Here is a 26,149-nt window from a genome sequence, read left to right on the forward strand (position 1 = left end):
TGCTTAGCTGGTAGGTCTGCCAGCCCATTTGCTGATCTTCTCTCACATTGAACTCTGACTGTTAAATTAGAAGTTAGCCATTTGAATCTTCTCAATGCCTCCCTGAAGGGCCAAACCGCTGTCTCCGGTTCTATAGACCACCCTATTACCACTTTAGAGTCTCCTTCTAGACCAGATTTCTGAGGTTCATCTTTTTAGTGATTTGAATCCCCTGTAAAACAGCTTGGACCTCTGCATTAACTGCATCCCCCACTCCAATTGGACCAGAGATTAAAGCCACTATCTAGCCCTCTGCATTCCCGAATACTCCCCAATCCCAGAGGGCCCAGGAATACCAAGGCTGCTGCTATCAAAGTTTAGTTTTGTGAAACTTTCTTCTGGGGGCTTCCAGGCTATAACGGGCTTGTCCTTAACCGAAGAAGCTTTAGCAATTAGTTTCTAGTTTCTCCAAATGTCTTCTTATCTGCAAAAGTTGGTGCTTGAGAGGTGTATGGCTGTGTTTTCTATCTCCATTTCCTAAGAGATGAAACAAGAACTTCCTGAATCAAAAACTTCCAAACACTTCTTGATGTTTACTTGATATTTTGAAATTTCCTAGTTTTGATGAAATACCAGGGAAATTTCACCAATTTTGCCAAAACCAATTGGAAACAGTCGCAAAGCATAGAAAATTTCTGAATCGCAACTTTGCATAATTATGAAAAGGGTATTTAGATTTTCTATTCTAGAACTTTCAATCAATAAGCCTAACTGGGATTTTAGAATACATGGCTCTTTTAAAAATTTAATTAAGAAATTAATTTAATAATTCATAATAATCATAAAATTATATCATACTACTGGTAATAAATAATAATCAATATTTTTTTGATATGGGCAAACAATTCAAGATAGAAATGATTTTAAAATCTCAAGTACAAGGAGTCATCATATAAGAGTTATATTTGGTTGTTAATTATACTCATCTTTTAAGTAAAACCATCTTATGGTCTCTCTCTAATGTAGGAAAAGATGATAGAATATTCTAGGGGAAGTGAAGAAAGTAAGATGATTGTGGAAATTGTAGAGAACACTAATATGGACCCCACTAAGGTGGTCCCCACTGTTTGTATGTCAGCAATAAGTTATGATTAGGATTAGTTCTTTATGATAAGATTAGAACTAGTCTTTTATAAGATTAGGACTAGTCTTTTATAAGATTAGGATAAGATTAGGATTAGTCTTTTGTCAGATTTATCTTATCTTATCTTATCTTGCCATGTAGACAATTCAGTCCTTTTACAAGTATTATACTATGTATATAAATTTAAGAGGGGGGGCGGCTGTTTCAAACATCAATCCAACTTTCTTTTATCAAAATCTCTCTCTCTCTCTCTCTCTCTCTCTCTCTCTCTCTCTTTTCTCCCTTTTCTTTTCTTATTTTTTTCTTCTCCTTTTAAGTGTCTGTTCAATCTTGAGCGACTACTTGGTATCAGAGCATTCGATCTAGGGTTTCTCATGTGGAATTAATTCAGCCGACCACATGAGAATTATTTAGGGCTGAGTTTTTCATTTGACTGATTCTTGGAGATAACAAGAAGTCTTCAGCAACTTTCCAAGGATTGGAAAGTGCTCTTTGTAATTAGGAAGAATCAGAGAAGAATTAAGTGATCAAGGTTAGGTCTTTGATCAAGATTGGAGGTGCCAATCAGATTTTTTGGTTCTCTCATCAAGACTGAAGTTGGTGATCAACAAGGTTTTTTTCTGAGATCAGCTTTGTTTCAGAAGTTTCTCGGGTTGATCAGAATCAAGATCAGTTTTGAGCAAACTGAAGTTGATGATCACAATTTCAGGAAGATTTTTGAATCAAGATCAGGTTTTTTCAGAAATTCCTGGGTAAGGTCTTATTCCTTCTTGAGGGCAACAACAAAGATAGCTTAATTTGTGAGGTATGGCTATATAGACTTTTTTTTTTCTTTTTCTCTTCTAGGTTTTAAGAGAAAACCCTGAAATCTAGGACTGTTACTATGTTCGGATAAGAGATTAGACTTGTTTTTAAGTTTGGTTGCTATCAGATTTCTGCTCTCTGATCTCTGTTTTTGGAGTTCTGTACCTATGCCAACTGCTATTAGTTCTCAGATTTAGTAGGCTGATTGATACAGTGGTACAGTGAATTGGAAATTTTTTCTCTCTAAATTTGATTTTTACTTCTAGACCTACTGTCGCTAGTTTTCAGACCTAGTAGGATGATTGTTACAGTAAATAGAATGTGTTTTTTGCTTAACCGCTAACTAAGAATGGAGTTCAAGCACCAAGGGGAGGGTGTTTTTGGGACTGGTTCAGGTGGCATGACTGAAAACACCTTCCAGATTACAACTGTAAAGTTTGATGGTTCAAACTACTTAGAGTGGGCCCAATCAGCCATGATGGCCATTGGGGGAAGAGGAAAGCTGAACTATTTGTTGGGAGATGTGAAGGAACCAAATAAGGAGGATCCCACTTATGTTAAGTGGATTCTGGAAAATTATTTGGTGATGACATGGTTGTGCAATTCCATCCAGCTACACATAAGCCAAAATTACTTATGGGCAAAAACAGCTAAAGAAATATGGGATGTTGTGAAAGAAACCTACTCTCAGCTCTTTAATGTTGCTAGGGCTTATGAGCTGAAATATGAGGTTAGAAATCTCAAGCAAGGTGAGAAACAAGTTTCTGTTTATTTTTCAATCTTGAAATCCCTGTGGCATGAAATTGACTACCTTGAATCAATTGAATGGGAAAGTCAGAAAGATGCACAGATTTATAGAAGGCATATTGAAACTAATAGAGTGTTTGAGTTCCTGGCTGGTCTAAATTCGGAATATGATATTGCGAGGCAGCAATTGTTGATAAGAGACAGTGTAACTCTGTCCCAGGCCTATTCCTTAGTGCATAACGAAGAGACTAGGAGAAAAGTTATGCTACAACAACAACCTTTTGAATCAGCTCTGGCAGCAGTTAAGCCCAAACCTGGGGGTGATAAGGAAAGAGACATGAAAAAGGAAGCTAAGGACCTGGTATGTGAGCATTGCAAGAAACCTTAACATACTAAAGAGACCTGTTGGAAGTTGCATCCACATCTAGTTTCAGCAAAACTCAGAAACAAAAAGGGGAATGCAAATATGGTTGTTAACACTGATAGTACAACCTCGTCTAGCACAAAAGGCAATCTTCTAGACACTCTAGCTGCTGTCCGAGTTGCTTTAGTTCAACTGAAAAATGAAGTTGGTAATTCAGCTCCACCTCCTCAAACACCATCAACACCCCCTATCTCAGCTTTTGCTCATTCAGGTAATCGGGCCTCATCTCACCACGCCTCAGCTACAGGTAATACAGAACATTCATGGATAATAGATTCTGGAGCATTTGACCATATGACTGGCTTGCCGTCACTATTTACTACCTATCACTTATCTTCAGACAGAGACAAAGTGTCCCTTGCTGATGGCTCCTTCGTTCCTATCACTTGGAAACTTTTGCACCAGCATCAAAGATGACCACTATCAAAGTCTTATTATCTCTTGCAGCCAGTTACTCTTGGCCGTTGTATTAGATGGATGTTAAAAATGCCTTCCTCAACGGAGACTTGCAAAAAGAAGTTTACATGCAGTTGCCTCCTGGATTTTATGGTACAAAGACAGGAAAGAAGGTTTGTCAGTTGAACAAAGCCTTGTATGGACTAAAACAGTCCCCAGAGCTTGGTTTGATAGATTTAGACAAGCCCTTGAAAGGTCCGGATATGTACAGGCCCAGTCAGACCACACCTTGTTTATTAAGAGAGTGGATTCTTCCTTAACCTTGCTTGCTGTATATGTGGATGATATCGTAGTAACAGGAAATGATAATATTGAGATTAAGTCCCTTAAGCAACTCTATCAAGAGTTTGAGGTAAAAGATCTGGGAGAACTACGATACTTGTTGGGCATTGAGGTAGCCAGATCCAAGCATGGGATTTTTGTTTCTCAAAGAAAGTATGTTCTTGACTTGTTGGAAGAAACAGGAAAGTTGGGTGTTAGGCCTACTAACACATCCATTGAACAAAATCACAAGATCAATGTAGAGGGCGGAGTGTGGTTAGTCAGTATATGCACTCTCCTAGGACTACTCACCTCTTTGCAGTTGAGAGGATACTAGCATATTTGAAGAGGTGCCTAGGCAGAGGCATTTTATTCAAGAATAATGATCACATTAAGATAGAAGTTTACACAAATGCTGATTGGGCTGGGTGTGTTGATGATCGAAGATCTACCTCTGGATATTGTGCTTTTGTAGGAGGTAACCTTGTCTCTTGGAGGAGCAAGAAACAAAATGTTGTTTCTCGTTCCAGTTCTGAAGTTGAATATAGGTCCATGGCAAATGGTGTAGCTGAGATTGTATGGTTGAGATCATTATTTGAGGAATTAGATATTGCTTATGAGAAACTCTTGATGTTGTACTGTGATAATCAAACTGCCATCAATATAGCCCATAATCCGGTACAACACGATAGAACTAAGCATATTGAAGTGGATCGACATTTTATCAGAGAAAGGGTTACATCTCATGAAGTATGTCTTCCATACATCACCTCCAACATGCAGTTGGCAGGCCTTCTCACCAAGGCGTTTCAAGGAAGAAGTTAGAGGCAGATCTATGCAAGTTGGGAATGACAAACATCTATTCCCAACTTGAGGGGGAGTATAGAGAACACTAATGTGGTCCCCACTGTTCGTATGTCAGTAATAAGTTATGATTAGGTTTAGTTCTTTATGATAAGATTAGAACTAGTCTTTTATAAGATTAGGACTAGTCTTTTATAAGATTAGGATTAGTCTTTTTTCAGCTTTATCTAATCTTATTGTTGAAACTGAAGAGAGGAGAGGAGACTTGTGTGTTTCGGCAATGAGGGTTCTGAGAAGAGTTTTCGAACTGTCTCTATCTCAACCCTCAACACTGTTTTATTAGATATTTTTGAGTAATTACAAGGAGGCCCTTAGTTGGGCAGAATTTACAAAGAACTTAAAAAAAAAAAACTTAACATTGACAGGATGGACCCAAAATAACAAGAAGAATAAACAACCTATGGGCCATTCGGCCCATCTTCTCTACACTCCCCCTCAAGCTGAGCATAGATGTCAATCATGCCAAGCTTGCTGGTATCATGCTGAAGTTTTGCCTTGGGAATGCCTTTGGTATGAAAATCTGCCAACTGTCCTTCAGATGTGATGAAAGGAAGACACACTTCACCCGAAGAGACCCTTTCCCTAATGAAGTGTCGATCAACTTCAATATGCTTGGTTCTATCATGTTGCACTGGGTTGTGAGCAATGTTGATGGCAGCTTGATTATCACAGTATAACATCATTGGCTTGTCATATTCAACTCCAAGTTCTTCCATCAAAGATTTTAACCATAATAATTCAGAAACCCCATGTGCCATGGCCCTGTATTCTGCTTCGGCAGAAGACCGAGCAACAACCGATTGTTTCTTGCTTCTCCAAGAAACAACATTACCAACTACCAAGCTACAATACCCAGATGTAGATCTTCTGTCATCAATGTTCCCGGCCCAGTCAACATCGGTGTAAGCTTCAAGTTTCATATGACCATGCTTGGCAAACAGAATACCCTTTCCTGGGGAGCCCTTCAAATAACTTAGGATTCTCTCTACAACTGCCAAATGAGTGTCTCGAGGAGCACGCATGAATTGGCTAATGCAACTGACTGCATATGCAATATCTGGCCGAGTCATGCATAGATACAAAAGTTTCCCAAGAAGTCTCTGAAAGATTCCTTTGTCTTCTAACAATGTCCCTTCTGAGGCTGAGAGTTTATGACTCATATCAATAGGAGTAGCAGCTGGTCTAGCACCGATCTTTTTAGTTTCAGAGAGCAAGTCAAGAACATACTTTCTTTGGGAGATAAGAATCCCATCCTTGGATCGAGCCACTTCTATGCCAAGAAAGTATCTCAATTCCCCCAAATCTTTAATCTCAAACTCTGTATGGAGAAAAGATTTTAGATCCTGAATTCCTGAGGCATCATTACCCGTCACTACAATATCATCTACATACACAATGAGGTATACTGCCAGAGGTCCACTCATCTTCACAAAAAGAGTATGATCGAACTGTGTCTGCACATAACCAAAGTTAACAAGTGCTGTTCTAAATCTCTCAAACCATGCTCTAGGGGACTGTTTTAGTCCATAAAGAGATTTCTTCAGCCTGCATACCTTCCCTTTTATATCAGTTCCATACATCCCTAGAGGAAGAGACATGTAAACCTCCTCATGTAATTCACCATTCAGAAATGCATTCTTCACATCCAATTGATAAAGGGGCCAATCAAAGTGAGCAGCTAAAGATAGAAGAACCCTCACAGATGTCATCTTGGCAACAGGTGCAAAAGTCTCTAAATAATCAATCCCATATGTCTGTGTATAGCCTTTTGCAACCAGCCTGACCGTGTACCTTTCAATGGTACCATCAACTCTGTATTTGATAGTAAAGACCCACTTGCAACCAATAGGATCCTTCCCTTCAAGCAAATCCATAACTTCCCATGTGTCATTCTTGTGTAGGGCATCTATTTCAGATTTCATAACATCCTTCCATTCTGGAATCTTAAGAGCTTCTGACACAGACCTGGGAATATGATGAGAAACAACAGAAGAGAGATAGGCAAAATATGAAGGTGAAAGCAAATTGTAAGAAAGGTGCTTGGAAATGTAGTGTGCAGTGCACTTCCGTTTTACTTTTCTAACAGCAATGGGAATATCAAGGTCAGGGAAGGATGAATCCAAAGGTGCTGAACCAGTACCTGTTGTCTCTTCTGTGACTGGAAGTGTAGGAGGCTCATGTGTTGTTGGAGAAACAACCTGCACATTTCTGGATCTTTGCCTTTGATACACCTTTGGATTGAGGACAGGACGAGGAGGTAGGGTACCAGGACAAGGAGAATGGAACGACTGATCCAACCTTGATTCATTTGAGGGAGAGGCAGACACATCAAGGGACTCAACAGGGACAGGAAGAGGAAGAGCAAACACCTGTGTCAAATTCTCCCCCTATGGACAATGTCCTTTTGGAGAGGAACCATAAAAAGGGGAAGACTCATCAAAGGTGACATCCATTGAGACATACCGATTGCCAGACTTTGGATCAAAACAACAATAACCCTTCTGTTTGGGGGAATAACCAAGGAAGATACACTTTTGTGCTTTGGGTTCAAATTTATGCCTTTGGACATTTGGAACATGTACATAACAGGTGTAGCCAAAGACACGAATAGGAATAGGAAAAAGATCTTTGTCCGGATGAAGAAGAGTGAAGGGAGACTTAAAACCCAAAACCCTGGATGGCATGCGGTTTATGAGATAGGTAGCAGTAAGTACAGCATCACTCCAAAACCTAGTAGGAACATGTGAGGCAAATAAGATACTTCTTGCAACCTCAACAATATGCCTGTTTTTCCTCTCAGCAACCCCATTCTGTTCTGGGGTCCTAGCACATGAGCTTTAATGAATAACCCCCATGTCAGAAAGATAGCAGGATAGGTTTTTCTCAAAGTATTCTTTTGCATTGTCTGATCTGAAGATTTTAATCCTGGTATCAAATTGGGTTAGAACAAATTCATGGAATTGTTTTACAAGTCTTGGGACTTCATCACGGGATTTCATCAGGAATATCCAAGTGAATCGTGAAAAACCATCAATAAACAGGATAAAATATTTGTAGCCACCCATAGAGGGTAAGTGGTAAGCCCCCCACACATCAGAATGCACAATATTAAAAGGAACAAAAGATCTTTTATTTCTCAAAGGATACTTGCTTCTACAATGCTTTGACAATTCACAAGACTCACAATGAAGACTGGACAGACTAATTCCCTTAAACAGTTCGGGGAATAGATGACTCAAAGCCAAAAAAGACAGATGACCAAAACGACAATGACACAACATAATCTGACTAACAGACTCTGAAGAGATAGATCCAAGAGCAACATTCCCAAGATGATCAGTGCATTGTCCCGGAGTATCAAGCAGGTATATTCCGTTCGCCTCATGGCCACTCCCAATCACCTTCTGAGACTCCAGATCCTGAAAAACATAGTAGGAAGGAAAAAAGGTTACACAATAGTTTAGTGACTTGGTTAAACTGCTCACAGACAACAAATTTGTATTTAGTTTAGGTACATGAAGGGCAGAAGGGAGGTACAAGGAATCTGTAGCCTTGATGGTTCCCTTACCAGAGATAGGGGCAAGTGAACCATGTTGAAGGGAGGTACAAGGACGTGATTTTATCACGTCCAGGAAGTAAGTCATATGAAACAAACAAGGTAGACAGATTGGTCATATGGTCAGAAGCACCTGAGTCAATAATCCAAGGTATCTTGAGATTACCTGAAGAAGTAGCATGATTAGCAGAAGCCCTTATACCTGAATGAGCAAATGCTGAAGTTGTGGATTTTCCTGAAGGGTCGGTAGCAGAGGTCACATCAATCAGTTGACTGATCATCTTCCCAAACTTTTCATATTCTACTCTCATGGCTGCCAACTGCGCAGAAGCAAACATCTCTTCACTATTTGGCCCGACAGCTACATTTGCACTTCTTGATCTTTTACTATCATAATTTTTCTGAAACCTGATGGGAACAAGGTTAGGATGTAATTCCAGCACTTGTCTTTGGTGTGCTTCGGCCTCTTGTAGTACTCACATACAACTTCTTTCTTTCCTGTGCCACTAGAAGTTCTAACATTCCCTTTAGGTTTGAATCCCCATATTGGCAAAGTGATATTTAATATCAGCCCCTTGAACCTGTACAGCCCTTCCGCTCACTTCACTACTCACCAATGCATAAGCTTGTGACAAAGATACACACTCCTTGGAAAGAATATTCTGTTTTGTGATATCATATTCCGGGTTAAGTCCGGTTAAGAACTCAAATACCCTGTTTTTTTCAACCAGTTTTTTGTAGGTCTCTGCATCATTGGTGGTGTCCCAGGTTACAGCTTCTATCAAGTCTATTTCTTGCCACAAAGACTTCAAAGTTGAGAAGTATACAGATAATGGTTTCTCCCCCTGTCTCAGATTCTTCACATCACTTCTCAACTTATAGGCTCTAGCCACATTTAGTTTTTGGGAATAGGTTTCAGCAACACTATCCCATATTTCCTTTGCTTAATTCATTCATAGATAGTGCTGGCTGATCTGTGGCTGCATTGAGTTCACAAGCCACCCAATGACAGAGTAATTTTCTTGCATTCACTTCTCGTAGGATGGATCATCTTCTGGGGGAGCCTTCTTACTCCCGGAAATGAACCCCCACTTTCTTCTACTACAAACATGAATCTTTACTGATTGTGACCATGCCAGATAATTAGTTCCATCTAGCTTAACTGTGGTCATAGTTAATAAGGAATCACTTGGAGCACCCTGACCCAATCCATATTCAGCACCACTTTTGTTTTCAAACTCTGAGGAGTACATCATGTAAACACTCCAAATATGATTTCAGATGACTTCTACAAGTATGCTGGATAAGAACAAGCAATAACTGAGTTCAGCTGACCACAAGGAGGCAACACACTGAGTTCAGCCGACCACAAGGAGGCAACACACTGAGTTTAGGCTTCAAGAAGAAATCAGAAACTCCTAGGCACTGTGCACTTAGCCGAAGTACCTTTTCAAGGTTGTACACTCAGCCAAGAAGAGTAAGTACCAATCGGTATTGCTGAATATGCCTTTTCACAAGCACAGTGTGGGCAATAGAGACAACCCCACTGTCAAAGAAGAGAAAAGACCCCAAAAACTGTTCGTACAGCCCTCTAAAAACAGCCGAACAAGAGTAACAATACACAGCCTTGTTACATGAATGTTTCGGCAGATTTTAACAGTCCAAGAAGAAGAGAAAATACAGCCCAGAAATTTCTGGGTTAAATCAGATTTAATGGAGTTGAAGGTAGTACAAAACAGTTAGGATTTTCGAACACTTCAACAGTCCAAACACAGTCGAAGGTAATGTAAAACAGAACCAGAAAACTGAGCACAACTTACAGTTCGAGATTCAGCAGTCCAAACACAGTCGAGCTTCAAAAACAGAACCGAGCTGTTCCCCTTCCCCTTTTTTCTTCTTCTCTGATTCTTCCTGGTCATCGAACCCCTTCTCCAAGAGATTCTAGTTTTGGGCTTGTCCAATGTCCTCCAAGAATCAGGCAGTACGTGACTAAGCCTCCAGCCCTAGGACGTTCAAGTTCAGATATGCTCTGATACCATGTTGAAACTGAAGAGAGGAGAGGAGACGTGTGTTTCGGCAATGAGGGTTCTGAGAAGAGTTTTCGAACTGTCTCTATGTCAGCCCTCAACACTGTTTTATTAGATATTTTTGAGTAATTACAAGGAGGCCCTTAGTTGGGCAGAATTTACAAAGAACTTAAAAAAAAAAAAACTTAACATTGACAGGATGGACCCAAAATAACAAGAAGAATAAACAACCTATGGGCCATTCGGCCCATCTTCTCTACACTTATCTTATCTTGCCATGTAAGCAGTTCAGTCCTTTTACAAGTATGATACTATCTATATAAATTTAAGAGGGCGGCTGTTTCAAACATCAACCCAACTCTCTTTTATCAAAACTCTCTCTCTCTCTCTCTCTCTCTCTCTTTTCTTCTTCTTATTTTCTTATTATTTTTTTTCTTCTCCTTTTAAGTGGCTGTTCAATCTTGAGTGACTACTGAAATTGTAATTATAAGTGCAGGAAATTGAGTGAAATACCTCAATTTCCATGGATGACATCACAATAGGTTGGTGTTGGATAGCAAATACCTCAAAAACAAGACTTTGGATTAAGAGGTACGGATTGTGGAGGCTACCATTTTTTAGATCAGGTCAAGTAGAATTTTGATGGATGCATCATTGGAAATCCTGGTCTATTATGGAGGCCACCATGATTGTGTATATGCTTTTTAATCTTATCAATTAAAAAATTCTGTGTTGCTGATAAAAAAAATCCTGGTCTATTAGGTATCGAGGGGCATTTAGGGATGATACAGGAAATTTCATGTCTTATCAATTGGATGATGGATGCATTGTTAATAGGCCAAAATGCACCGGGGAAAATTCCAAAATTTACCCAAGAAACTGCTATTTGCTAAATCGCACCATAGAGAGAAACCTTCTCTCCAATCTGGATCAAATTGGGGATTGGATCATGATGTCTCAAGCCCAAAACCAAGAAAAGAAGATTATCTGATGGAGAAACCCAACCAAAAGTGTAGCTGGTTAATATGGTGTTCACAGTACAAACTGCCACCACTTGTTGATCCTGACAAGCAGCTGCAAGTGGCACAACTTCAAGTCTCGCTTCAATGGATGTTCTCTGCAATTCTCTGATCGACCCCTAAACTTTTGAGCAGTAAATCAACCTTCAACAGATGCTAATCAAATGAGCAAACAGGTAGGAATAAGTCTGGCTCAATAGACTCAAACATTTTAAGTTAGTGAGCAGTGAAGGGGGAATCACAATATGAAGACTATCTTCTTCAATGGCTGAATTGCATAGGGTGTATGGGGTAGATCAAATCTGAGAGTGGAGTCTTAAAATATACTTTTAAATCCATCTAGGAAACCCTAATTCATACCCCAGGCAAATAGGAAAGATTTCTAATCAGCATTTTCCAAATTTAGCTACAAATCTCTCTATGTGCCAAAGAGTTCTATAGTTCAGTGAAAAGAGAAAGAAGAAGCTAAGAAGAATGTACTGATAAAAAAAGCTAAGAAGAAGAGATAGGAGAAATAAATTTGAGGAAGAGAATATCGAATAATTGGAGATCCAAAGATTGGACAAGTGGTGCCCTTATTATTGTTGACATCACTTAAACATGAAAAGGATAAAAAGACACTTTCACTCCCTGTGGCCATAACTCTATTATTACAACACTCCGCCTCAAACAGTCATCAACAAGCTTCTGGAATTACTTCGGTTGAGATTCAGCCCAGAACAGGTGAGAAAGGTGCAGCTGAAGAGTTCTTAGGTCCAGAACAAACTTGTTTTCTCCATTCTCAGTCCATTGAACACAGAGGATGTCTTTAACCAATGAAGAAAAAAATATACAGAGCACTGTTTTGCTCTAATACCATGATTTCGGGCTGGCGAAGCCAGATTTTGATTATATAGGCTATGGTGACTGTACAAAAGTTCGGGAAGAAGGAAAGGGAGAAGAAGGAGAAGAGAAGAAAGAGATGTGAGAGCCAAAAGTTCGGGCTGGCGGAGCCAGATTTTGATTATATAGGCTATGGCGACTGTACAAAATAAAAAAAGGAGAAGACATAAATGCCCTCTGCAGCACATAGTACAAACTGCATCATGGTGGAAATACAAATTATCATTAAGAATATGTATCCAGCCAAAAAATGGGTGTGGACAGATGTCTCATAAATTTTTAATGCAATATTTTCCACAATTCCAATGAATGTTTAATGCATAAATTTTGATTGACCAGTTTTATTTGATATAGTAGCAAAGTTCTAATGCTATGCTTTCTATGTTGGATATAACATAGAAGTGTTCATTGTTTGAGCACAACAGGCTTTGATTCTCTAGTGATGGAATTTATAGATAATAAGATATTTTAAATGAGTAATGTTGGTTGAGAAGTTGCTTTTGTTGTTGTTATCATTATACCAGATCCTTGTAGGTCTCTCATTTTCTATGCACTAACAGTAACCATTTTTGTTGTTTTAGGCCTTATAGAATCTCTATTTCTTTCTCACATAGATGAGTATCCTGACAATGAGCAGGCTTGCCTAAGACAGCTCTATCAGGCAAAGGTTTTTAATACAAAACTTGTCTTGTTGAGCTACAATTCCATTTTGGCTTAATGTATTAATTAGATGTATTGTCAATAGGCTAAATCTTCATATGCCTTGGCAGATGGATGAACTACGTGCAGAAAGTCATCAGCAATCTGAGTCAAGTGGGACAATTGGACGCTCAAAGGGAGCTTCAATAGCATCTTCACAACAGCAGATATCAGTTTCTGTAGTGACTGAGTTTGTGCAGTGGAATGAAGAAGCAATTTCAAGATGCACTTTGTTTTCTTCTCAGGTAAAACTTAATCAATTGCTTGCCTTCAATCTTTCAAGAAATTTGGGCATTAAAATTTTAATTTATAAATTAATGGGAAAATGGTCTCTTATATACCCCTTATGCACTACAAAAATGGATGAGCATGGTCTCTACAAAATTTCAGTCTTGAGAAGTAACATATTGATGTATCATGCATGAAGTCATTAGAATGTCAAATCTACGTCCAAAGTCATCTGTTAGTCTTCCTTGTCTTTGTTTTCTTCCATGCTAACAATATAATGTCATGGATCGGGTGTTGAGTTTATGTTAACTTGTTTTCTGATGGGTTAGCCATGCAATGGGTGATTAGGGAATCTATTTGTTAGGCTCAGTTGTAATTCTGGTCTTTATCAGTTTTTGGGCTCTAGCCTCTGTTGGGGGAGTTAAGACAGTTTATCTCCCCCTCTTCGTAATTAATTATTTTGTTTGATTAATGAAAGTTTTTTTTTATTGATAAAAAATTGGGTGTTAATTCTGAATTTGTGAAATCTTTGCTTTCTTATGTTGTGCTTTTATTGGTACTCTCTTCATGCTTGGTTTCAGTTGGAATGAAGAGTATATGAATTTTGGGAGAATAGGGTGTGTTATTGTTCACAGCCAAGAAAATTCTCATTTATCTTAGAGAAGAAAAATTACATATGTGCCCTTGAATGGGTGACCAAATATATATAAAGAGAAAATAAATAAATACTCCTAACCACAATGCTAATCTCAAAACACCCCCTCAAGCTAAGTATAGATATCTATCATTCTTGATCTCCTAGGTTTCTATCAAGCTTTGGCTTGTGGAGGGTGGAGGCCCTTGGTAAGACAATTAGCAAGTTGATCATCTGACTTAACAAAAGGCATACACATTTCTCCACTAACTATCCTTTCTCTAATGAATTAACTGCCAACCTCAACTGATTGCTTTTTACTTCTCTAAGATATAACATTACTTCCCACCGATGCACAATAAGTAGAGGTAGATCTCCTATCGTCCATAGAACCTACCCAATCAGCATTAGTAATTTAGTATAGGGCTCGACCTTGAGATTCCCATGGTTGGAATACAACATTCCTTTGCCTGGGCACCCCTTTAAGTGGGCAAGGATCCTGTTAACTACCTGCATATGTGAAAGTCTGGGGTTATGCATTTGCTGGCTCACCACACTCACGACATAGGATAAATCAGTTCTGGTCAAGCACAAATAAAGAAGCTGACCAACTAGTCTCAAATAGACACTCTTGTTTGGAAGAATGTCTCCATCATTAGCATTTAGTTTATGATTTGGGTAAATAGGGGTTTCAACTAGTTTGCACCCTTCCTTTGATCTCAAATTCAGAAGCAAGAAATGACTTTATTTGGACTATTTTGGAGTTATCATCTTCGGTGGTAACAATGTTATCAACATATACATAGAGTCACTAGGCCATTAACTCTTCTTATGAAGAGAGTATGATCTACATGTGATTAAATGAACCCAATTTTAAGAACAATGTTTCTAAATCTATCAAACCAAACTCTAGGAGGTTTCTTAAGCCCACAAAGGGATTTCTTCAGACAACAAACCTTCCCCCTACTGTCAGGGAAGCTTACTCCTGGGGTAGATCCATGTCGACCTCCTCTTGAAGATCTCCATTGAGGAATGCATTCTTCACACCCATTTGGTATAAAGGCCATGAATACTGAGCATCAAGAGATATAATCACTCAAATAGAGTTCATTTTGGCAATAGGTGCAAAGGTCTCTTGATAGTCAATCCCATATGTTTAGGAGTATTCATTTGCCACCAACCTAGCTTTGTATCTTTCAATTGAGCCATCCACCCAGTGTTTAACTATATACACCCACTTGCAACACCTTACCCTTGGGAAGAGGAACAATCTCCTAGGTTTGGTTCTTTACAAGGGCATCCATCTCTTAGGTTCATAACATCCTGAAGAGATAGGAAATCCATCATATGGATGCCCAAAGATTGCGGAATAAGGGGGCGAATTTCAACAATTCTTCTCTCCCTTCAACTGGAATCGAATTCCCTATTTAGAAAATCATATATTCAAGGATAATTCTTGAACCATAAACTGAACCAGATCTGAACCAAAAGGAGTAGGAAGAGATAATACCTGATACAGAGAAATAATATCTCTCAATGGAGGTGTTCACGCCCAAGGAAGGATCCAAAATCTGCTCCCACTGAAGATGGCGCAGTGCAGGGTGGAGCAGAATCAACAGTGTTCTTCCAAAAGAACTTGATCCTTCTCAAGAATCACCTGGACGGCTTGTGAATACAACTCCCACCAATCTTTTCTCCAAAAGATTGGAATCAAGATCCAATCTTGATTTCTCCCAAGAACTAGAGATCGAATTGCTGTAGGCGGCGGCTGCAGGAAGGAGGCGGCAAGAGAGTATTTGCAGGGTGTAGAATTCTCTCTTCTGTGATTTCAGCTCTGAAGACAAGACTATCTGTTGCTTGCTTGTGATGGGATGTCTAAAGGCTGCCGCCCCTTCTTCCTTTTATAGACTTAAAGGGATCAACTCCTAATCCCATTAGGAGTTGCTAACCCAAATCATATCTGGATTAGAAGTCCCTTTAAGATAAGGGATAACCCTTATCTTATCTACAGATTAGATCAGCCATCTCCTAATCTAATTAGGAAGTTTGTAGATCTAAATCTTATTTAGATCTTGGACTCTCTAAGTGGATAGGGTGTGGGCCCAATCCTATCAGCTGATCCATCTTAGAATTCGCCCCTTAAGTGACTAATCAAATTAGCCCAGTTCGAAATGGGCTTAAGGCCCATTTAAGGTTATGTATCCATTTAGCCTTCCAAACTGTTGCCTAGTTGGGCTTCCTTGTATGGCGTGGGACCCAAACATTGATCTACACATCAGCCACATGGGTTCAGCCCAGCCTTTGTTACAAGGCCTGGCCGAATACACTGTTGTGGAGAGTGCACCCCCTGAAACCCATCAGATGGGCTCTATGGGCCCAACACTTGCCCTAAGTGGTCCCTGGGCCAAACCACCTTGTAACACCCAGGGACTGTGGGCAAATGCAAGATTAGCCCATCAGGTATTATCCTCAATGGTCTTACACTTAACCTCTCAGACCATAATGATTATACACTGCCTGACAAGAGAGGACCTCTCCTTCGGCTGCAAGGAACAGTGTTGCACTCTCTGTTGTATGGATCCCGGGAATTAAAACCTTTTGCAAATCATTTCGAAACCATAATTTATATACTTTTATATTTCATATAAATTATATTTTGCAAAACAAATCTCAACGATTGAAATCGGCTGTCGGCCGTCTTGATTTCCATCAGTGAGAGTGCATCCCCGATCATTACCTTTGTCCAACAAAGGGGCTGATCCTGTCACTATGATCACCCACTCAGATGAATTCTCAGATTGTCCCAACATACCTAGCCGCTAAGGATCTCACTGATTGGTACATTAAAGACAGCCCAATCCGACACCTAATGCAGTATCATAATCGAGTGTAGGGGTCGGGTGTAACTTTCCAGTTTTGCCCATCAATCTCCAAGGTTCAGGGCAATATTGGAAATCTGGTCCAGTTCAAAGATTCAATTAATCCTACACTGTATGTGCCTAGGGTCTCACTCCGGTGGCTGAGACAAGCCACCCCAACCGACTTGGTGGCGCCACAGTGTCAGCCTTGTCAGGATAGGTCTCCCCAGACCGACCCACTGGCTGTGAACATTCTAAACTAACACGAGTCTCATTAAGTGTCCAGTTTAAGGGTATTACACAGAAACATACCAAGGGAACATGAATCAAATATGCACTTTTATTCATTTACAATAAACTCATAAAGTACATCATTTTGATTGAAGTTAAGGGCATACAAAACTGTTTAACAACTCCCACTTGCACGTAGGTCCAATCAGGTATTAGACAGAGTCCCATGCTTTCCACGTGTTTCTTAAACATTTTCTGTGTTAGTGGCTTAGTCAATGGGTTTATCACATTCTCCGTTGATGCTACCTCTTAAGATCATCCTCCTGTAGGTCCAACGTTGTCTTACAACAGTGGAATGGGTGATGTGCTGAATTCCAAATTCAGGAATGAACGCCTTCATTCATAAGGCAACCTCACTTATGGCAATGCGCTCGGCTTGGGTTGTGGACTATTAATTTGCTGCTCAGGACCCCTGTTTGCTGACACTCAGGAAACAGCACACGATCCTATCGTGAAAACATATCCAGATGTAGACTTTCTATCATCTGGATCCGACTGGAAATCGACATCTGTATACCCTTGGATTTGTAGTGAGCTACCATTGAATACTAGACAAAACTCTTTGTCCTTCGAAGGTACTTATGTATGTTTTTCACAGCAGTCCAGTGCTCCTGCCCTGGGTTGGCCTGAAATCTACTTACTACACTCACTGCCTGAGCAATGTCAGGACAAGTGCATAGCATGGCATACATGATGCTCCCTACGGCAGAGGCATAGGGAACGTTTTTCATGTCATCAATCTCCTCAGAAGTCTTGGGAGACATCTTCTTGGAGAGAGTGATTCCGTGCCTGAAAGGAACATTTCCTTTCTTGTAGTTTTCCATGCTATATCTTTTGACTATTTTGTCAATGTAGGCAGATTGGGATAATCCTATTATCCGCTTCGATCTATCTCTATAGAGTCGAAGACCTAGTATATAGGAGGCTTCTCCAAGATCTTTCATGGAGAATTGCTGTGAAAGCCATACTTTCACCGTAGTCAACATTCCTACATCATTCCCAATGAGTAGAATGTCAACTACATACAGAACCAAGAAGGTAACCTTATCTCCACTGTACTTCTAGTAAACACATGGTTCATCCGGATTCTGCTAGAAGTCAAACGATTTGACGGCAGAGTCAAAACGGATGTTCCAACTTCTAGAAGCTTGCTTCAGTCCATAAATGGATCTATTGAGTTTACATACCATGTTTTCCTGACCTGCAACTATGAAGCCTTGCGGCTGCTGCATATAGATATCTTCAGTAGGATCCCCATTCAGGAATGCAGTTTTGACATCCATTTGCCAAATCTCATAATCATGGTATGCTGTTACAGCTAACAGGATCCTAATGGATTTAAGCATGGCCACAGGCGTAAATGTTTCCTCATAATCGATGCCCTCTTTCTGAGTGTACCCTTTCGCCACCAGACGAGCCTTGAAGGTCTCAACCTTACCATCGGGGCCCTTCTTCCTCTTGTAAATCCATTTGCAACCGATTGCTTTTACCTCGGAGGGCGGATCTACCAGAGGGCAGATTCCATTGGTCTCCATTGAGTACATCTTTGCTCTCATGGCCTCCACCCACTTCTTGGAATCTATGTCGAACATAGCTTCCGCGTAAGTCACGGGATCCTCCTCACTAGTCAAGGTTTCCACCAGGTAACTATCCTGGTCATAACCATAACGAATTGGTGGCCTAGATACCCGAGTGGATCTTATAGGTTGGTCACTACCTGGAACTTGTGGGACATCTCCTACTGCTCCTGAGCTGTCCTCATCAAGAACAATTTCCTGACGATGGGTGTCCAGGATGTAATCAGTCTCCAAGAATTGGGCTTTTCGACTGCAGAACACTTTCTGCTCACTTTGGTCATAAAATAGGTAACCTATAGAGCCTTTTGGGTAGCCTACAAATAGGCAACGACTGGTTGTCTGCACTCGTTCTTTTAACGTGTGCTGGACAACCCCAAATCTTCAAGTGTCTGGCACTTGGTTTCTTTCCGGTCCAAAGTTCATATGGTGTTCGGAACCGATTTGGTTGGAACCCGATTCAGCACGTAAATCGCAGTCTCTAATGCGTAACCCCAAAAGGATGTGGCTAACTCTGAGTGTATGAGAAGTGATCGGACCATATCCAATAAGGTCTATTCCTCCTCTCTGAAACCCCGTTAAGTTGTGGTGTAGCAGGAGGAGCTAATTGTGATACTATCCCATTGTCCTTTAAGTAGTCCCTGAATTCGTCAGAGAGATACTCGCCACCTCGATCAGATCGAAGGGCTTTAATTTCTCTCCCCAACTGTTTCTCGAGCTCTTGTCTAAACTCTTTGAACTTTTCAAAGGATTCAGACTTGTGTCTCATTAGGTACACGTAACCATATCGTGAGAAATAATCTGTGAAGGTGATGAAATACACGTGTTGATTTCGTGTCCTAACACTCAGGGGACCACATACATCAGTATGTATTAGGTCAAGTGTGCCTATACATCTTTCAGGTTTACCGTTAAATGGCCGTTTAGTCATCTTGCCTTGTAGGCAAGGCTCACAGGTGGGAAGATCTTCTATAGTTAGAAAATCCAAAGGACCATCCTTTACCAACCTTGTGATTCGGTCAACACCGATGTGGCCAAGTCGGTAATGCCATAGACACGTGGGATTAACTGTATCACGGGCTCTCTTCTTGGGGATTTCAGCCGACGTAGTTTCGGTTATGTTAGTTTTAGAGAAGGATGTAGAACATAGAGACCGTTCTCCAGTTCCCCATATGCGATGAATCTGTTATTTCTTTTAATAGTAATCGTATTACTAAAGAAGAAAGAATAATCATCTGCACATAGTTTCGAAACAGAAATCAAAATTCTTCTTAAATTTTGTACATAAAGACAATCTTTCAGTGCAATTTTTTTCTCTAAAATTATCTTCACGGTTCCTATTGTCGCGGCTGCAACAGTTGCAGTAGTCCCCAAGTAGAGAGTGACTTTTCCTTTACTCAGCCTTCTACTTACCTTGAACCCTTGCAGTGAGTTACACGCATGAGTCGAAGCCCCGGAGTCAATACACCAGGACGTAGAAGTTACCAATAAATTGGTTTCAATAACACAAGTTTCGAAATTACCTTTCTTGGATTCTAGGTAGGCAGGACAATTCCTTTTCCAGTGGCTTTCTTCTGAGGCTTCTTTGCCTTCCTCTTTCTCTTGCCCGTCTTGCTAGCTTCAACAAGCATAGCTACAGGCTCATCCTTTCTAATCAGTTCTTTGTTCTTTGCAACATATTGCTGAGCTCTTGTAAGCTGACATTCAGCTTGTTCATGTTATAATTCATGATGAACGGATTAAAGGAAGGAGGCAAAGAATTAAGGATAGCATCTATCTGGGTCGCAAGGTCCAGGCCAGATCCAAGAGCCTCCAGTTCGTTGATGTAACCCATCATCCGAAGACAATGGTCGTGAACTTGTTGGCCCTTGGACATTTGCGTGGTCATGAACTGTTTCAAGACCTTTTGTCGAGTAGAACGATTCTGCTCTTCATACATCATCCTCAGACTGTCCAATATGTCTTTGGCGAGTTCGATCTGATCGAACTGCCTCTGTATTGGGTTGTCCAAGAAGGCAATGATGTAACACCGGGCTAGGGAGTTTTTCTCCTCCCATTCCTGATAGTCTCTCCTTCGGGCCTCAGAAGCCCTGTCACCCGGACGCTCCGGGGCAGGATTCTTTGTCACTTTGTCAGCTTTTCAGAAGCTAGGACCAGCATAAGGTTCTTGTACTAGTCGACATAGTTTGGGCCCTTAAGCTTGTTGTCATCAAGAAGCTTTGCAAATGATCCGTTGCCATTTTCTGATAAAAGAGCAAACATCAGTCCACAACCTAATTTGATTCATGTTCATTTCATAGATATGGATTTTAATGTACGATCCATTTCCATTTATTCATCTCTGAGATTTCCCTCATTTCTCAATGATGGAGACTACGGGTTGTCTCTGGAAATGTGGGAAATCACATAGGGTGCATGGAGCCAACTGTTTCAGCTGCATAACCCCACCACCTTTCTGTGAAGGATCATCTCCACTCATCATATGGGTTTTCCCTTTGGCCTCTGTCAGACAAGGTTCAGAGCCATTTTCAAGTAAACCTTTCTGTCCAGTGAGTGCTTACCCATCATATTCGTGAACGCCAAGGTACCATGAGAGAGTTCCCATTTTTTGGTGAAGCCCCTCCCACATCGGTCTATGATGCCCCTATCATCTTATGAAACACTCAGACAAGCCCAACAGCAAATGGATAACCCATTTTCTGGTGCATTTCCTCATTACTGAAGGACCCATCCTCATGCTAATGATGGAAGGCCTTTAGAGAGTTCATCATATGAATCTCCCTATCACTTGCACTCATATTAGCTAGAGGGAACAATTAATTATGCCATAGTTTGATTTAGGTCAAACGAAAGTGGCTCCCACTGACTTTCATAAAGCCAGATTTCAGTGGGCCTTAAATCGGCTAGGGTTCCGCACGTAACCTCTTGATGAGGTGTGGGGCCCACCACTGAGGGAGGTCATCCAATGACCAGAAGGGACACCATGGCAATGATGTGCATTCAGCCATGGTGTACGTAAGAGCCACTGTCGAATAAGCATGGGCCAAGTACTTATGGACCATGTACGCAGCACAACACACATCCAAACATCTCATGCAGGGATGAATTGATCCAATCAATTAATTATCTGTAAGGCCCATTGGAAGCCCGTTAAAAATCCGTAATATTAACCATTAATATTATCTAGGTATATGGGCTGAATTAGGGTTACTCAGTTCGGCCCATATAGCTTTATCCTTTGAAGTGGGCTTTTAGCAGTTTTAACTATTTAAAACTGGGCCTTTACAGGTTGGGCCGAATTAACCATTTAATTAAATATCAATCCTCAGGCCCATTAATGGGAAAAATTAGGGCTGACTTTTAGCCTTGATTAAACCCTAGATTTGGTCCAAACAGCTTGAACCATTCTTGGTTCGAATGGGTCTAGGGTTTGATCTTTAATTCAAGAAAATAATCTGAAATTAACTAACTGATAAAAGAAAATCAAGAATCAGTTAATCATGGCTGTTCGCACACTCCATCCTGCAAAACAGAGGTTAGATCACAGATTGCAGTTTCACAAACTACAAATCGCAGATAGCGGATCTCCCATCTGTGAAATCTCCTTCTCTGCGCCGCCATCTTCGATCCAAAATTAAAAATAAATAGAAATCCTATTTCTATTAATTATTACATCAGATCGAATGCCTATACATTGAGTCTAAAAATAAAAAAACAATTATTTACAGACCAAATGTAATAAATAAATTCAATAAACTGCAAATCTTGCAGTTCTCCCTGCGCAAACCAAGAATTTGATCTCTTGTACGAATAGCCCATAAATCAAGAAAATCATATAGAACTATTCTAAATAATATTCAGATTTATATAAAATTAATTTCATATTATTTGCCCATTAATTTTGGGAACAAATTTCCCAAAACCCATATCTGCGCAAATTGGGTAGAACGCCTTCTTCCTATTTGCGCAGGTTCAGATCTGAAACAGAATGGTTCAAGATTTGAACCATGGCTCTAATACCACTAAAGGGATAGGAAATCCATCATATGGACGTACAAAGATTGCAGAATAAGGGGGTGAATTTCAAAAATTTTTCTCTCCCTTCAACTGGGAATCGAATTCCCTATTTAGAAAATCATATTTTCAATGATCATTCTTGAACCATAAACTGAACCAGATCTGAACCAAAAGGAGTAGTAAGAGATAATACCTGATATAGAGAAATAATATCTCTCAATGGAGGTGTTCACGCCCAAGGAAAGATCCAAAATCTGCTCCCACTGAAGATGGCGCGGTGCAGGGTGGAGCAGAATCAACAATGTTCTTCCAAAAGAACTTGATCCTTCTCAAGAATCACTTGGACGACTTGTGAATACAATTCCCACCAATCTTTTCTCCAAAAGATTGGGATCAAGATCCAATCTTGATTTCTCCCAAGAACTGGAGATCGAACTGCTGTAGGCGGCAGCTGCAGGAAGGAGGCGGCAAGAGAGTATTTGTAGGGTGCAGAATTCTCTCTTTTGTGATTTCAGCTCTGAAGACAAGACTATCTGTTGCTTGCTTGTGATGGGATGTCTAAAGGCTGCCGCCCCTTCTTCCTTTTATAGACTTAAAGGGATCAACTCCTAATCCCATTAGGAGTTGCTAACCCAAATCATATCTGAATTAGAAGTCCCTTTAAGATAATGGATAACCCTTATCTTATTTGCAGATTAGAAGTCCCTTTTGAATTGTTTGAAATAAAATGGAGAGTCAGAGTACCGAACAGAAGTCCACCAGTAACATGGGTCTGGGTGTTGGAGGTAGTAGTGATATTTTTGGGTATGAAATTATTACTATCGTGAAGTTTGATGGTACAAATTATCTAGAATGGGCACAATCAGCCAAGATGGCCATTGGTGCTCATGGGAAATCGGGGTACATCATTGTGAGGAGAAGATACCTGAAACAAATCCCTCCCAATGGGTACAGGAGAATTACATGGTGATGACCTGGCTGTGTAGCTCTATGTTACCTCACATTGGTAAAATTTTTTTGTGGGCTAATACTGCAAAGGAGATTTGGGATGGAGTGACTAAAACCTATTCCTAGAAACAAAATGTAGCTAGAGCCTATCAATTAAGGAATCGGGTGATTAGTACAAAATAAGGAGATAAACCTCTTGCCACAGATTTCTCCATGCTTAAAATTTTTTGGCAGGAGATCAACCACTTAGAAACTATGGTTTGGGAGAGTTTGAAGGACGCAACAACCTATTAGGGGTTGGTAGAAAAGAATAGGGTTTTTTAGTTCTTGGTTGGGCTGAACCCTGAATTCGACATTGCTAGGCAACATCTCCTTTCTATAGAAAGTGTGACTCTTTCTCAAGTTTATGCCTTTGTCTCTGGGGAAGAGAGCAGGAGGAATGTCATGTTGAGACAACTTTGCATTGATCTGAGTCAGCTATGGTTAGTATAGTTAAATCTAAGCTAAATGGAGACAGGGGGAGTAATGAGGCTAGGAAAGAGGACAATAAGGACTTGGTGTGTGACTATTGCAAGAAGACTAAGCACACCTGAGACACCTATTGGAAGCTTTACCCTCATCCCATTCCAGGTCGGATCAAGAACAAGAAGGGAAATGTAAATGTGGCAATTACAGGAGACCCTTCAGAACCCCTCTCCTAGGCTGATCTGGAGTCCATTGCAGCAGTAGCAGTGAGAAATAAATTGGAAAAGTATGGACAACTTATGAGTAAGAAGGATTTAGCCAATTCTAGTTCTTCAGATGGGTAGAACAGTACAAGAGCCAACCATACTGCTTCCTTTGCTCATACAGGTAGTTCATATGCAATTGCAAATCATGTATCCACCTCAAGTAAGGAGGGACCTCCTTAAATTATAGACTCAGGAGCATCTGAGCACATGACCAATATATCTACCCTCTTTAGTTCTTACCAGTTGTGCTTTGGTAGGGATAGAGTCTCTAGAACAGATGGTTCCCATATTCCCATTGCTAGGAAAGGGACAGTAAGATTGACTAATGACATTACTTTATCCTCTGTCTTACATGGCCCTAAACTCCACACTAATCTTTTTTTTTTTTTCTTCAGTAAGCTCTCTGATGAAAAATTTGAACTATTCAGTGACCTTTCTTCTTGGTAATTGTGTTTTGCAGGATCTTGAATCAAGGAGGATGATTTGGAGTGGTTGTGAGGTGAATGGAGTATACTTTCTGGATGAGATTCCGAGACATTAGAACCATCATATTAGTAGCAGCAGCAGTAGTGGATCAGAGTCAGTGAGACAGAGTATGCTCTGGCATAACTGTTTGGGTCATCTTTCTTTCATTTCATTGAGGTTTTTGTTTCCAAAGTTGTTTGAGTCTGTTCAGTTGTCTAGTTTGGAATGTGAAAGCTATCAGTTGGAAAAGCATTGTAGACATTCTTTTAAACCAAGTAATAAAAGAAGCTTCTTTGCTTTTGATATTGTTCATACTATTGTATGGGGTCCTTACCACATTATTTCCATGGGTGGTTACCATTATTTTCTCTTGTTTGTGGATGATTATACACGATATTCTTGGTTATATCTGATGAGATCACGTGATGAAGTACCCATTTTGGTGTGACAGTTCTACTAGATGGTTCTCATTGGTAGAGAATACTTTGAGAAGGACTTGTCCTCATACTTTTTGGAGCATGGTATGATTCATCGGAGTAGTTGTGCATACACACCGCAACAGATTGGGGTAGTAGAGAGGAAGAATAGACATTGTGGAGGTGGCAAGGAGCCTTATGGTGTGTGCCTCAGTTCCTATTCATTTTTGGGGGGATGCAATTCTTGCAACCGTGTATTTGATTAACAGTGTTCTTTCTCGCACTTTAGGGTTTAAGGCAGCTTGCTTTTTCCAGATGGGGAGATATTTCATATACCTTTAAGAGTCTTTGGGTGTCTCCTTTGTTCACATTCTTTGTCCTCATCGCAAGAAACTAGATCCTAAGGCCAAAAAATGTGTTTTCCTTGGGTATGCTCAAAACCAAAAGGGGGTATTGTTGTTATGATCCAGTGTTGGGGAGCAGGTTTGTCTTTTTTGAGTCTACTTTCTTTTTCTTGGGCGATTCTCCTCAAGGGGAGTGTCTTGGGGAGGAGAACTCACAACCTGCCCTCTTCCGGTGTCATTTATTCTTTTATATGATCCACTTATTCCACCATCAACAACTACAATCCCACTGCTTGATCCACTACGGCTAGCCTCATAGGTCTATTAGCGCCACCAGAAGAGGTTTGACTCCACACATGCTTAGATAGAATAACCTACACCACTCTCCATTAGTCCATCTAGGTTCGGCTGATACAGTTCCAGGTATTTCTCTTGACCTTGAGCCTATTATTTCTCCTGATAGTGATGTTTTTGTACCTAACACTGTTGTGGCAGTTGATCCCACTGATCTTGATCTTCCCATTGCACTCCGCAAAGGGAAGAGAAAGTGTACAACCCATTGCATTTCACACCATCTCTCCTACATTGCCTTATCACCCTCCTACCGTGCTTCCCTTTCTTCATTGGATTCTGTGTCTATACCTAGGAATGTCAGTGAGGGTCTCTCCAAACTTGATTGGAAACTAGATATGCAAGAAGAAATGGAAGCCTTGGTTAAGAATCAGACATGGGAAATAGTTGATCTTTCTATAGATAAAGAGGCAGTCAGATGCATATGGGT

The 26,149-nt window shown here is 40.3% G+C and overlaps 1 protein-coding gene across 7 annotated transcripts in view; it reads left to right on the top strand.

The window, feature by feature from the left end:
- The window catches only part of LOC148847286 (exocyst complex component SEC10b-like), a 113,698-nt gene that overhangs the window by 34,989 nt on the left and 52,560 nt on the right, over positions 1-26,149 (top strand). For all 7 annotated transcript variants that reach the window (XM_088952335.1, XM_088952336.1, XM_088952340.1 and 4 more), the window contains 2 exons: positions 12,745-12,830; positions 12,934-13,107. In XM_088952335.1, the coding sequence (XP_088808461.1) occupies positions 12,745-12,830; positions 12,934-13,107 (260 nt within the window). The remainder of the gene's footprint in view (positions 1-12,744; positions 12,831-12,933; positions 13,108-26,149) is intronic.

Source organism: Nelumbo lutea, chromosome 6 (genome assembly GCF_056320005.1).
Source record: "Nelumbo lutea isolate HS-2025 chromosome 6, American lotus-T2T, whole genome shotgun sequence".
NCBI classification, from domain to species: domain Eukaryota; kingdom Viridiplantae; phylum Streptophyta; class Magnoliopsida; order Proteales; family Nelumbonaceae; genus Nelumbo; species Nelumbo lutea.